General features: G+C 45.6%; 1 protein-coding gene across 5 annotated transcripts in view; it reads right to left on the reverse strand.

Moving 5' to 3' along the window:
• MYO1E (myosin IE) overlaps positions 1-13,989 on the reverse strand; it is a 94,973-nt gene that overhangs the window by 57,804 nt on the left and 23,180 nt on the right. For all 5 annotated transcript variants that reach the window (XR_009959504.1, XR_009959505.1, XM_062584154.1 and 2 more), the window contains exon 2: positions 2,130-2,273. Coding sequence is in view for 3 of the 5 variants with exons in the window: in XM_062584154.1 (XP_062440138.1) it covers positions 2,130-2,273 (144 nt within the window). In the remaining 2 variants the exon portion in view is untranslated. The remainder of the gene's footprint in view (positions 1-2,129; positions 2,274-13,989) is intronic.

Consider the following 13,989-nt stretch of genomic DNA (forward strand, 5'->3'; position numbering starts at 1 on the left):
AGCTTGAAATTCCCTTTACAGAATCACTTTAGCTCCTTTCCTAAGCTGTAATATATTTATACACCTCTTTAAGAGTCTGCACTTTTCTTTTCTAGATGGTGGCTTAAGCTTACTGACAGAAGAGAGAATTCCTCCGCATATATCATACATATTTATACACATATGTATGTATGTATGTACGTAAGTATCATACACAAATACATTAGAAACCTTTGGAATTAAGAGTTGCTACATACATGTATGAAGCAGCTGAGACTGTTTTAGAGGCAGGACTGGTTCATCGATGGGTAGCAGTGCACCCATGAAGTGAGTCCAAAATACTGTACATCTAATGATCTAGATTTGTTCACAGCCAAACTTACTATCTAAGCTTTCCATACGGAAGTGGAGAAACTAACATATATTTTACATAAGACTATGTGTTATGGTGCCACAGCACAATAGTATCACATTAGTCAGAGAAGAACTATAAATCAGTAAACATAATTTCTGTATTGTTAATCTGCAATGCTTTCTTAATACATTTTTTAATTTAATTCAAAAAAGACTAACAACATTTGGGGCCCCAGTATAATAAATCAAGCATTCATTGTGTCAGTATAAACATCTAAAGTGACAGTTTTCTGTTGGTAAACAATGTCAGCATTTTCTGGGAAGATCTGTTACTCTCTATGCAAAGTGGCACAGAGAAACGCTCATTCATGGGTGGACACATGAACAATTGAAATATTCAAGAGATGATCTCCCATGGAGAATGACAAGCCTGCAAAGAACTGCAAAGGATTCTTCTTTTTCCCCACACAAAGGAATTATAATGCTTTAAAAACAGAATCTGATACCTCATGTAACCCTTTGGAAAATGCATTTAATCCTGCTTTGGTAGAAAGACCATCTCTTATGTAAAGCTTCCACATTTTATAAGGAAGGAAAAAAAAATAAAACACTTTAATGAGCACAAACTGTTCAAAGGGGCATGAACTGTTTCAAAGGGACAAGCATGTCTGTGTTACTACAGAAAGTACACGATTTTCTTCTGCCCCTATGCTACCAGTTTGATAAATCATGCCTAACTTTGTTACATTTCTATAAGGCAAAGTTGTTAGTGGTGCTGTTTTCCTGAATGCAGGATACACAAAGAGGCAAGCACACGCATGTGAAAAGCTTATACAGTCTAGGATGGATACACTGGTGCAACTGCAATGCTACTTCTCTCTCAGTCCTGACTGAGTTGAGTCGTTATTTAGCTCTTTCTGTCTGAACATAGGGAAATAGCCAGGAGATGTTAAATTTCTCTCTTTTTTTCGGGGGGGGATGACGACAACACCTTCAAGGAAACTATTCTCCAGATTCTCCAAGGAAGCACAAAGACCAGGCTAAAGCAGAAGAAGAAACAGAATCACCATCTAGTAGATAACTATGCTGACTAGTCTACCAAATTTGTCACTGCAGCTCATTTTATACTGTGAAAGCTAGAAATGAAATAACGACTAGCGTTTTATTTCAAGGAAGTTCTTAGATACATTTCCAAAAGAAAAGTAAACTTTTGCTGCTACCATCTGTTTTTCCTGTTGGGTTATGTGTTCAGGTATTTTAATCTTTCATATTTGCATTAATCATAGTAAAAAAAATTCAAGCCCAGATACTGCAGTTTTACAGATATTCCCCTGTTTCCATCAGTCCATCACTCATGGTATTAACAATTCCAGACCAAGTTGTAAAACAGTGTTATGTCACAGAAGAAACACTATTTTGAAAATATCAAAATCTAGGAGGTACAGAAAATAATATGATCATCATGAAATATATATAAAGCTTAAATTTACTAATTCTTGAATATGGAAGTAGTCTCACTGATCTAACCTCAGGGCTCATGTGAGTATGTCAATATATGGAGCTCTAAGTCCATCTGCAACAACGACAGGAGCAGTACTAAGTATCAGAAAGAATACCTTAAAAGAATTTTTCAGACCTTAATTTCAATACTCACATTAGCTCAGATTACAAAACATTTTGTGTAATCTCAGATGAACTTTCACATAAAAAGCTGAGGATCTTTAGTAACCTACTTATATAGAACACATACAGCATGCCCACAAGGGCCCCAGGAGAAACAAGACCATAAAGGATACGAAAATATAGTCATCCATGTATCGTTTCTTCAGGTTCTCCACTATAGAGTCCTCTGTGATTTTGGAGAGAAGGACCATATCGTCCACTCCACTCTGCTTGACATTGTGGCTCTGCCAGTGGTATCTGTAGTGTCCTTTGCTGCCCTGTAGGAAAGTACAATAAATAACAAAAAGGTCACTACGTTTCTCATAAGCATTAAATAACTGCAAACCATTTGCTCAAATTCCAACTTCCCAAATACTCTCCTCACATTGAATTCTATTGCTTGATCCAGGCATATGTAAAAGCATACATAAATGACGCCAGCTTTCCCACCTCTCAACTGTTACGCAAAACATCGCACTGCCCTCAAAGATCACAAGGTAGTTTGATGTGATTTGGTAAAAGTCTATACACAGAAGGGCTTTCAGATGGCAGGCATTTCCATTTCTGCATTTCTAGCAGAAAAATCCTATTATTCCAACTGAGAGAGAGTTATTGGAAGCTAAGGACACAAAAACTACATTACAGTGCAATTATTATGGTGAGGATAATTAATCATCTGAACTATTAAATAGGGATATGGTAGACTCTCCAGCCTTTGCAGTCCTTAAGTTAAACCTGGACACCTGCTCTTGCTCAAGTGGAAGCTGTGGGCCTGAAGCAGAAATTATTCAGTGCATTCTGCAGATTATGTTACATAGCCTGTCAGGCTGTGTGTCTTAACAGTCCCTTCTGATCTGTTACTAACTGCACTTAACTGACATCTAAATAGACATTTGCTCCCCACACTCAGAGACTACTATTTCAGGATGCTTCTGAAAACTTGTGACATTTCAAGTTATATCAGCTGAAACCAAAATCTCTTTTCTCCAGCTGATTTGAACAATAACTACATTCTGTGGATACATTCATAAACTGATCAAAATCCACTCCAGATCAATGCAAATAACTAAGCTGTAAATCCACTATTGGATCCCAAACCTATCCTCTGCAGCCTGGCAGAAAAATCAGTTCTGTCCTTTTGCTTTTTTTTGACAAATTTTGTTTGCATCATATTGAAATTAGTAATGCTGAAATTAATACTTTTTACATAGGCACATTATCATACATGCTGTAAAGCACATAAGGAAGATGTGAGCAACAGAATGGCAATTTGATGTACTCCCCTCCATTTTTTAACATCACAACTTCAGAGATATGGTAAAATCATCTCATGCATTCTGTGGGACAAAGCAATATTCATCAGAATAAAAGCAAGTTATTTGAAAGTATTTTGCAGAGTAAGATAATGTACAATTACACACTGCAAATTATAAAATTTTATAATGGGAATAGTATGGCTACAGTCAAGAAGTTGGATTCAGTGATTTAGAGGTGCAATCTTTGTGCACACAGCACTTCCATATTAGCAAACGACCTACTACCTATGCAACTGTGCTAATACAAAATGCTTCTACTGACTACTCTCCTCATGTAAAATGTCAAGCACTTGTACCAATGCAAGGTATAGGAGTGGGAGCAACAACCATGGTCCAGAGAACATAAGCCTGTTATTTTAGGTAGTGCTGGCTAAAAGTACTCATCACAGCCTCAGAGTTAAGTTTCTTTTCCACGAACTTTGCTGCAACCATTATGGAGGGGGGGGGAAATCAAAAACTAATGAAGACATAGATTTAATGCATATGAGCACATGGAGTCAGGCCTGTACTGTGGCTTCCTCTCAACTGAACAAACTAACTGACATAAAAAACAAGGACCAACTGGATTTTTATCTCAAGTTGAATTATTTGTGCTAAGAACATTTGCTTACTGCAGACAGCAAGGGACTCCTACTTTGTGTGTGTCTCTGCCAGTTCAGCTCTGCCACTGCTAACTATGCAGAACAGTTGTAATTCTGCACTTTAAAATTTTAAAAGTAAACATATTTAAAAGTATACGAACTTAGCAATTCTCTTGAACATGTACAACGTTACGTTAACTTATTTAAAATAATAATAATAATAATCTTAAAATTAATTTAGTTTGCATGAGACTTGCCAATTTGCTATTTGCACAATGGAAGCAATGATCTGTAAGCACTGAGAAAACGAAGGAACCAATTAATTTGGGGAAATTGTTGCAAGACATGTGACTGAAAGATCAGCTGAAGGTCAGGTTATTTGAGAAAACAGAAGTCCAACAGAAAAGCTTAACTTCCCTCAGTGTATCCATCAGCTATTACAGATATTATACTTGGAAAAAGGGACTGGCCGCATGGACCACGAGATACAGTATCAAGATAAACAGAGGATGACAGTCATCACAACGCTGTACAGAACGTGGTTGAGCATCAGGTAATTGGATAAGCTAAAGGAAAAGTCTAAGAAACAAGACAGTGGGAAAACCCTCAAGCTTCCATTGAAAGCAATGTCATCAGACCCACTAAATTCCATGAGGAGAGGATTAAGATCACAAAGCCACGAGAGGCCGGGAAACACGCAGAGGCAAGGTGATGGCAGGCTTGGCAGCAGGGTGACCTGTCGGGGGGGCTCGCCTTGCCCCAAGAGCCCTCCCCACGCTCACGGGCTCATCCGCAACCAGATCCGAGTACTTCCGTCTCACGCGGGGCCAAACTTGACCGGCAAAGGCAGCGGAGACAGGCAGAAAAAGGCAACAGCCTGAACAGGCAGGAAAGTTACCCAGTTGAGAGCGCTGGCACTAAGTAGTTCACATTAATAGTGTGTCACATTTTAAATGGCAGATTCTGCCAGTAGTTCGGGACTACTTATTTTCCTTGAAGCACGGCCCTACATGTAAACGTAAGGAGAAGTAGCAAATCATCGACAGGAGATGACTGCCAGACTTCTCCTGAAGATCGACACACAAGTCCAAATGTTGGGAGTGACCAACTTTGACAGTAGTTGCATTCACACCTCCACTTCTCGCAGGAACCGAGCGCCAGTCGGCCGGCGGCGTGGCCGGGCCCCCTCCTGCGCAGGGGCCGGCACGTCCGTGGCCTGGGCACGCAGCCAGGAACAGGGTTTCCACGGGACGACCCACCCCCAAGCTCCCGCGCTGCCAGGCACAGATGACAACTACAGACTCCAACCTGGCTCCCTCAACTTCAACCACTTCCGGCTGGCACTACCATTTAACTATTTCTATACGCTTCTGAAACGCAAAACATCTTCCTGTAATAAATCAACTAAACAAAATCCAAGTCACAGCAATCAAAACTGCAGCTCTCCAGACTTCTCCAGTGCTGCATATTTACTGAAGGGCAAGGATAAAGATTTTAAAATTGTAGTGCTTTCATTCCATTTTCAAAACTTCAAAAAGTAATAGAAATGTGCATTAAATGTCTCTCCCACAGAATTATAGTAAGTGAAAGCCTTTACAGATTATTTTTAGAAGAGGAAACAAATACTGTGATATGTATGTACAGTATGGGCTTCTAAACGACAGCTTCATGTGGCACACTAAATCAGGTTTGCAAAAAGCTGCATGGACTAGGCAAACCGTAACTAATCAAGTAAAACAAGAATTTCATAGAAAAGGAAAAGAACTTCACATATGAATCCTAAGGACTGATGTTGTTGCATTACAAATGAAGATGCACAGAAAGGGGATGGAAAAGGATCTGCTAATGGCACAGAAAACTCTAAGCAGTGTGATAGCAAGCAGGAAAACTCTGCATCTCATCGCACCAGAAAGTCAGCCGTGTATTGTGTTCTCCAAAGCAGCTACCAATAAATCAAGACAACCAAGCAAGCAGGTTCTAATAACAATAAAGACTATTATAGGTAGTAATTGGAGCAGTGATTCATAAAGTTTCAGTGCTGTTCAGAGGCTGCCTGAAATATTAACTCTGGCTCAAAGACAGATACTGATCTTATGTGGTCAAAAGTGAAATTCTTCCTCTCTGACTCTCCTCCTCTGGTGTACTTGCAGGACACAGTATTTCTTGTAAGATTATTTTAACTTTGCAAAGAGGAGTCAAACAAAGTACATTTCAGATTTTAATCTTCCTTTGAGCCTTGATGCTCAGCATGGATTTCATCCTTACTGTCCCTGCTGATGGCAGCAAGCTAGTAGAAGCATTTTTAAGTACAGGTTGTACCAACATTAGCTACTTCATTAGCCTAAATTTTCACAGAAGTTAGATTTATCAGTGTCTTCACTACAAAAAATTGAGATTCCATTGTGAAATGCCTAAACAGGTTTGTCTATTCTGTTGTAAAAATACCAGGGCAAGTGAAGGACACTGAGCTGGCAGCGGGTAGGGACTGCAACGTGTCAACGGTGACCCCCCTCAGCTGGCACAGACACACCTGAGCGCTCTGTTTCTCCTGCACGTCTCGTGAGGCTGGCATGTGGTTTAGCTAGAGCTCTCTCCCATCCGCATAAAAACGCAGAAGGTTAATGCAGAGACACTTCACTGCGAGCAGCTCCCTGGTGCCCACCTCCACCAGCAGCTGCTTCGCAGGGAGGTGCCGGCAACGCGCTGGCGCTGGGTTGACGAGGGGCTCTGCCGCCAGTGCCCCCAGCCGCCGCCTGCCCCGGCCCCCGTGTCTCCTGCCTGGAGTCTTCTCCTCCGAGGCCTTCTGAGGGGGCAGATGTGACCTAACTGCACCATAACCAACCAAACACAAGCCTTTGTGTCAGCGCACAGCAAAGCCCGAGCAGTCGAAAAAAGATGAGCCCGGCAGATTAGAGAAATACAACAACCATAAACACATCAACAGCCAGCAAAAAGCCCTCAGAAGCTCGGCCTGGAGAAGAGCCAGGAAGCGGAAACAGCCGTGTTCGACACGCCGGCGCGCGGCGGGCTCTGCGGGCAGCAGGGCCGGCCCGGGGCCGCGCTGCCCGGCCGGCAGCAGCTAAAGGCGCGTGCTGCCCTGCTGTCAGCTTTTACCGTTCACTCACGTGCTCATTCAGGCTCCAAATCACATCAGCTTTGCGCTCTGACAAGAACAGTGCTGGAGCCGGCGGCACGGTCCGGCTCGGCGCCGTACCTGCCCGCGCAGCGGCTGAGCAAACCCGCCGCCTGCCGCCAGCCTCTCGCTACCTTCAGCGCCAGCGCCGCAAAAGCTCCGCAGAGCCTGAAGACGTCCCTCTTCCGCCACTCGGCAAATCGCCCTCAACACCCCCTTGCGAGCAGCTTCAGACCATTAATACCCCGTTAATACCACAGCTATGGACGTTTTGCCGAAGACACGCGGTGACAGCACGAAGCACCAGAACAGAGTGGATTTAATCACTTACTGCTAATGCAGTACTGGAGATTCCCGACACTTCCTATGTACTAAACACTTTCTATATGCTTTCTATACTTTTTATAGTAGGATATCGTTAAAGCAAATTACTGTTTTCTTCGGAATGAGCGATCAGAGGTTGACGAGAGTTTTCTTTAGTTACAGAACTCTTGCTGCTGCCCTTCATCCACCTTGTGTTAAAACCGCAACACTGGGTCCTCCTTTTTGCCCTTATTAATTGTTTGTATCCTAAGCAACAAGTATTTGATGTGGCTATAAAAAGATTGAGTCATGCTGTGTCACAACAGGAGATTCTTTAAAACAGAAAAAAGCAAATATTTTTGTATTTTAAGATGCTTAAAAATAGTCTGTCTAAAATTAAAGCACTAAAAACAAGGGATAAGAAGAGACTGCACAGTCAGTTCCTGAGAAAGTGCCTTCTTTCTTTCTCCCTCTAAACTACAAAAACTTATAAATCATAAAAATCCTCCAGGTTTCCACAAAGGGACGAATTGCCATCATGAGTTCCTGGTGGCTTTCCCAGTAGGAAAAATGCATTCCCCCGGGAGCGGGGCGACTCTCGGCCTCCAGGGCAACGGCAGCGTCAGGCAATGCCAACCACGACCTTGTCTTTCCCCGGGTTCAGGTACGACACAGCTTTCCTACTATCGCAAAAAATCCCTGCAGTTTTGAATGTATTTGTCCCTCCACCCTGATTACTGTTATGAATACAATGCTAAATGATATAAAGCTATGTTTCTAACCAAAGATCTCACTACACTAAAAATGCTGCACACCTTTTACTCAACCTCAACGCTTCTACCAACAGCACTGTATCACCAGTCTCATACGTACATACCTTGTACTGTTTTTTTCCGTCTTAAAAGTCCAAGAAAAACAAACACAAGTAATTTGCATTGATATAATCTACCCAAATAGTCAACTTTCACAATCCATTTGCAAGAGTCTTTCACATACTTCTATAAAATTGAATTGTGTGCTGCTCTCAGCAGAAAATACTTTAAAAAACCTGTAATGTGAATTTCATCAGAGATTGGTGTAATCAAAACTGAGGAGCCAGAGTAGACAATGGTGCTTCAAAATAGTTCTTGTATATATAAGGTTAGGGAAAAAAAGCATGAGGAATACATTAAGGGAGGCAAAAAGCAGAGCTTAAAGATTGGAGGAAATAGTAAAGAAATAATTTTGAGCATCTAGCTGCAGGACAGACATTTTAAATAAAGAAATAAAAAGATCAAAAATGTACTGAACAGAAACTACTAGCAGCTAATACCCTTTGAACTACATCTAGGGAAATAAAATAGGGAGAAAGATTTCTGGGAAAAGAAAAGGCAACAATCTCGCTTCCTGCTCTCGGATGGGGCGGATTTGGTGTGATGTGACCACAGGGACTGCCCAGGGGCCTGGCTGCGGGCAGCCCCCGCCGTTCCTGGCTCGGGGCATGCCGCGGCCCTGCCCTGCGGCACCCTGCTTGCTGCCGCGCCAGCCGGCAGGCAGACGCAGACACCGGAGCCTGCTTCCTCACGGGAAATGCATAAACGCGCGCTCAACACACAGCGCCAGCCGTGCGCCCGCGAGGTGTCTGCTGGTACGCACCTTGCGCTCATTTTCAGGAAAGGTTCCAACACTCTTGCAAGGTAAAAAAAGCACATCACCACCAAAACTGAAGTGACTTCAGTGTTTAACTGTGTAAGGTTATTTTTTAAAAAGGTACAGATATGCAATAGAACAAACTAAGGATGCAAATGAACTTAAGAGCAGATCATACTAATGTGCATAAATATTTTATATAATTTACACAGACAATGAACAGCTATCAAAAAGTAGCTAATGAACTGTAAATTCACATGCTTGCTTACCCCACAGTTTTTTGGGTGACAATGGCCTTCTTCCACAAAATAACCTTTGAAGGAAATACAATACTGTAAATATTCAGTATAGTTGCAGAAAGTGTCTCAACCTAGTCTTGAACATTAATTGGCTTTCTTGACTTACTGAGCAGTCTCTGTAAGGTGTTTTAAGTTTGACCCACTCACCATGATATAAGTAGCAAAATTCCCTGTGACTGCAGAGGACTGAGGACAGGCCTTGTGTCACAGAGACATAGGCCTGGTGCGTATACATGCCACGGCAACCAGTTCATTGGGCAGCATCCATTCACACCGGCTCTTCATCTGTAAATTGTATGTGCAGTTTGCATCTATACGCACTTCTTGTGCAAGTTAAGAAAATGCAAGGAATCAGTTAAAACAAACAACTTTCACTTTGTGTAAGACTCTTCTCCATTAAGTATACAGGTTTCAGAGGGTTTTGCACAGCCCCACATCTTGCATAGAATCCTGCAAAATGCTGTATATTTTTAACAGAAACTTGCCATCGCAGACCCACATATAAAAGTCTTCTAGTAGAGACAGTGCCAGAATTAATTTTAGCATCTGTACAATACAGGGGTGTCTACATGCACTTCTCTTCCCTTCTTCATAGTCATTAAAGATGGACCCTGGTTCCTTCTCTTGAGAATTCCCTTAAAAAAGGGTTCTCTGAAACTGTTTATATACTATTTCCCAAAACATTACACAGCAACTTGGATCTCAATGAGGCTAAAGATCATAAGACCTTCTACAGCTGGAATGCTCCCAAACGTCTCCTCCACCTCTTCTGGAATAACAGCCCTATACGTATTTTTTTAAGCAACACAAAACAAATTGTCTATGATTAATTTATTCTTACTGTTCCTGTATGTGTCATGGTCACAAAAAATGTTATTACGGGCTTGAGCTGAAACATGCAGTTTGAAAACTCAGTTAGTGAATTTAGACAAGATGCCACTGACTTTCCTTCAGCAGCACACCAGAAACATTTTTCCTTGCTCATTCCGAAGCTAAATAAGGAACAAAAGCCACCTGGGAACTACCATCTGGTTTCCAGAGAGAGGAACCTAAGGCAGACATGACTCAGAAGCTCTCTGCGTGGCCAGGGGCTCGCAGAGGCACTGCCAGAGGCAGCATTTCGACGCCGCGCGCCGTTGCCGCTCCCGCCCCGTGCGACTGGAAGCTGCTCCTTCCCGGCCGCTGCCGCCCCCCCGTTTGAAGATGAAAGCCAGGCGCGCGTTTCCTCACAGCCGGATGCTAACCGCTGCGGAGACGCCCGCCGGCGGCCCGGGCCCTGCTGCGGCGGTGGCGCTCTGCCGGGTGTCTAAGGGCCCCGGCACCTGCCTGCTCTTGACCCTCCCGCCGAGCGCCAGGCGCTCTGCCGGGCGTCTAAGGGCCCCGGCACCTGCCTGCTCTTGACCCTCCCGCCGAGGGCCGGGCGCTCTGCCGGGCGTCTAAGGGCCCCGGCACCTGCCTGCTCTTGACCCTCCCGCCGAGGGCCGGGCGCTCTGCCGGGCGTCTAAGGGCCCCGGCACCTGCCTGCTCTTGACCCTCCCGCCGAGGGCCGGGCGCTCTGCCGGGCGTCTAAGGGCCCCGGCACCTGCCTGCTCTTGACCCTCCCGCCGAGGGCCGGGCGCTCTGCCGGGCGTCTAAGGGCCCCGGCACCTGCCTGCTCTTGACCCTCCCGCCGAGGGCCGGGCGCTCTGCCGGGCGTCTAAGGGCCCCGGCACCTGCCTGCTCTTGACCCTCCCGCCGAGGGCCGGGCGCTCTGCCGGGTGTCTAAGGGCCCCGGCACCTGCCTGCTCTTGACCCTCCCGCCGAGGGCCGGGCGCTCTGCCGGGCGTCTAAGGGCCCCGGCACCTGCCTGCTCTTGACCCTCCCGCCGAGGGCCGGGCGCTCTGCCGGGCGTCTAAGGGCCCCGGCACCTGCCTGCTCTTGACCCTCCCGCCGAGGGCCGGGCGCTCTGCCGGGCGTCTAAGGGCCCCGGCACCTGCCTGCTCTTGACCCTCCCGCCGAGGGCCGGGCGCTCTGCCGGGCGTCTAAGGGCCCCGGCACCTGCCTGCTCTTGACCCTCCCGCCGAGGGCCGGGCGCTCTGCCGGGCGTCTAAGGGCCCCGGCACCTGCCTGCTCTTGACCCTCCCGCCGAGGGCCGGGCGCTCTGCCGGGTGTCTAAGGGCCCCGGCACCTGCCTGCTCTTGACCCTCCCGCCGAGGGCCGGGCGCTCTGCCGGGCGTCTAAGGGCCCCGGCACCTGCCTGCTCTTGACCCTCCCGCCGAGGGCCGCAGCCCCGGCTCTCGCGCCCGCTCCCGCCCGCCGCCGCCGTGGCCCTGCCATTCGCCCAGCTCCTCGCGCTCCTCGGCCCGGCTCCCGCTGCTGCGCCGCGCTCCTCCGTGCAGAGAGAGCCTTGGGGGTCCGCTCGAGACCGTGGCCGCAGCTTCCTGCCAGGAGCCGGCACCGCCGCGGCGGCGCGCGCCCAGGGCGCGACGGGCGCCTGCCTGCGGGCCGGACCCCTCGCGGCGGCGCCTCCCGGCCCAGCACCGTCGGCTGCGACGAACCAGTCTGCACCGACCGAGCCGCAGCTTCAGACCCCAGTCACGGCCCCAACGCTTTGAAGCGACTGAAAAGTACCTCGCGCCAAACGTCAACATCGTTATTATAAGCAGAAAAACACCATACTCCGAACTAACGTACCTGTAGTTTTTAGTTTTGGTTACACCTCACCTAAACATGACTTAAAAATCCACATGCTCTGTAGCGGTAACGCCAGCAGTGAGGACGCATGGCAAAAGCGGGGATGCTGAGGCATCAAAATTCTGAAACCATCTTTCCTTGCATTTAATATAGAACTTTGCTACCACAACATTACGCTATTGGCGTACAATATTTACTTTTCAGGAACTGATTTTCTTGAAATAACATTGCCAAAGGAAACATTTGCCCAGTAAAATAGCGGTCCATTTCTTACCTGAGGTGCTGTACCACGTGGAAATAGTCTATGGATTGAGAACTGTGTCTATCAGTAAGGCTTTTACTTGATTTTCGTTAAGATTGAAGTATTTTTCTACGAAGCACTGCAGGAGAAGTTACACACAGCAACGGAACAGACATTAAAGCTGGGTGGTAACTCTTCTCCCAGAGTGCCAAGGCTTTGCGGTTCTTTTTCTCCTCATTCTGCACCAGAACACACATCTGTAATTTTCATTGAAAACGTTAAAGCATTGAAAAAGCTTAATGAAATCAGAATAACCAAAATTTACTGTACTTGTTTTCAACCTGCAGCCTACTATTTTTAAAAGGCATACACAAGAGAAGTTTAACAACTCGCCTACGTAACAGCAAGGGGGTCTCTGCGCCCGCGGGAAAAGGCGGCGGCGGCCCGGGCGCCTCCGCCGGCTCCCAGCCCGCTTTGGCGCCGCCGCGTAGCTGCTCGTCGGGGGCGGCTCGCGCACCGCGGCTCCCGCACCGCGGCTCCCGCAGCCCGCCCGACCCCAAGCGGCCTGCGCCGCGCGGCCCAGCGCTGCCCGCGCCTCTGCGGCTTTAAGGCTCCGGTCAAATCTACGTTCTAGAGAAGGCTGAATTGTAACTGCGCTGTAACAACTTCAGAGTTTTTTTAAATCCTTTTTATGCATTTCGATCTTATATTTTACCTTTTTATAGCTTCCTTAAGGTTACTGGGCACTTAATTCTGATCTGAAAAACACAGCTGTGGTTCAGTGTACTATCCAGCCCAGCGAACAAAGTTCTTCAAATATCCACTTGTAATACAGTCTACCAACTCTGATACGCAAGTTACAGGATGACAGGATAAAAAAAAGAGTAAAACTTTCTAAACTCTATCAAAGTCTGTAAAGAAATTGGCTAAGTTACTGAAACATCTTCAGTACATAGTTGATTTTCTGTTTAGAGTTAACTAAAAAATAAATACCCCCAAGTCCCAATATGCCCATTTCGTTAACTTATGAGTACTCTACCTGTGAATATACCTATATTTACTCACCTATCACCCCAAACCTACTTTTGTTTTTATTATTTACATTCTTAGCATACATACATGAGTGACATATTAACATGCTTCAGCAATAATAAGGATTATTATATTTCCACATATGAAATTATATTTTTTTAGTTCTCACTAAATTCTTAAATAACTACAATTTCTTTGGGCTTATTTGCCCTCATATCTCATAGATGGTTCACGAGCAGTTAATAAAAATACAACAGCTAGGGCAGATTGGAGAAATTGGTATGGAATTTTTTCGTTATTGCTGTTTTCAACTAAAAATAACAAGTTAAATATTTTTACGCTAACTGCTTTACCTAGTTGAGTAAAAGGATGTCAATTCTGGTAAAACTGAAAGACTGATTTATATAATAAGCACATGAACCAAATCACCCCCTCCCCCCCCCAGAATCACAGTTGGATTAAAAAACACATTTAAAAACACGGTTGGAGCTCCTTATTTGTGCCTTTTGGTTTCTGAAGCTTTCAGGTATAATGCAGTTTTTTTCTGCTTGCTTATTTACAAGTCAAAGAGTTTTTTTTTTTTTTTTTTTTTTTTTTTTAAGGGAAGACCCTCATGTAGTCCCATGACTGCAGCAGCTCAGGCTAAGGAAAATGCTCAGGATGAAATCGTGAAAGCTGCAAGACGGCAGACAAGCGTGGCCAAGCTTGCTTTTCCAGCAGCAGCTTCCCAAAAGGGTCCTTGCATGGACACCTCCAGACCTTACCACTGCAACACACTGCTCTCGGA

This window comes from Rhea pennata, chromosome 10 (assembly GCF_028389875.1).
Source record: "Rhea pennata isolate bPtePen1 chromosome 10, bPtePen1.pri, whole genome shotgun sequence".
Lineage (NCBI taxonomy): Eukaryota > Metazoa > Chordata > Aves > Rheiformes > Rheidae > Rhea > Rhea pennata.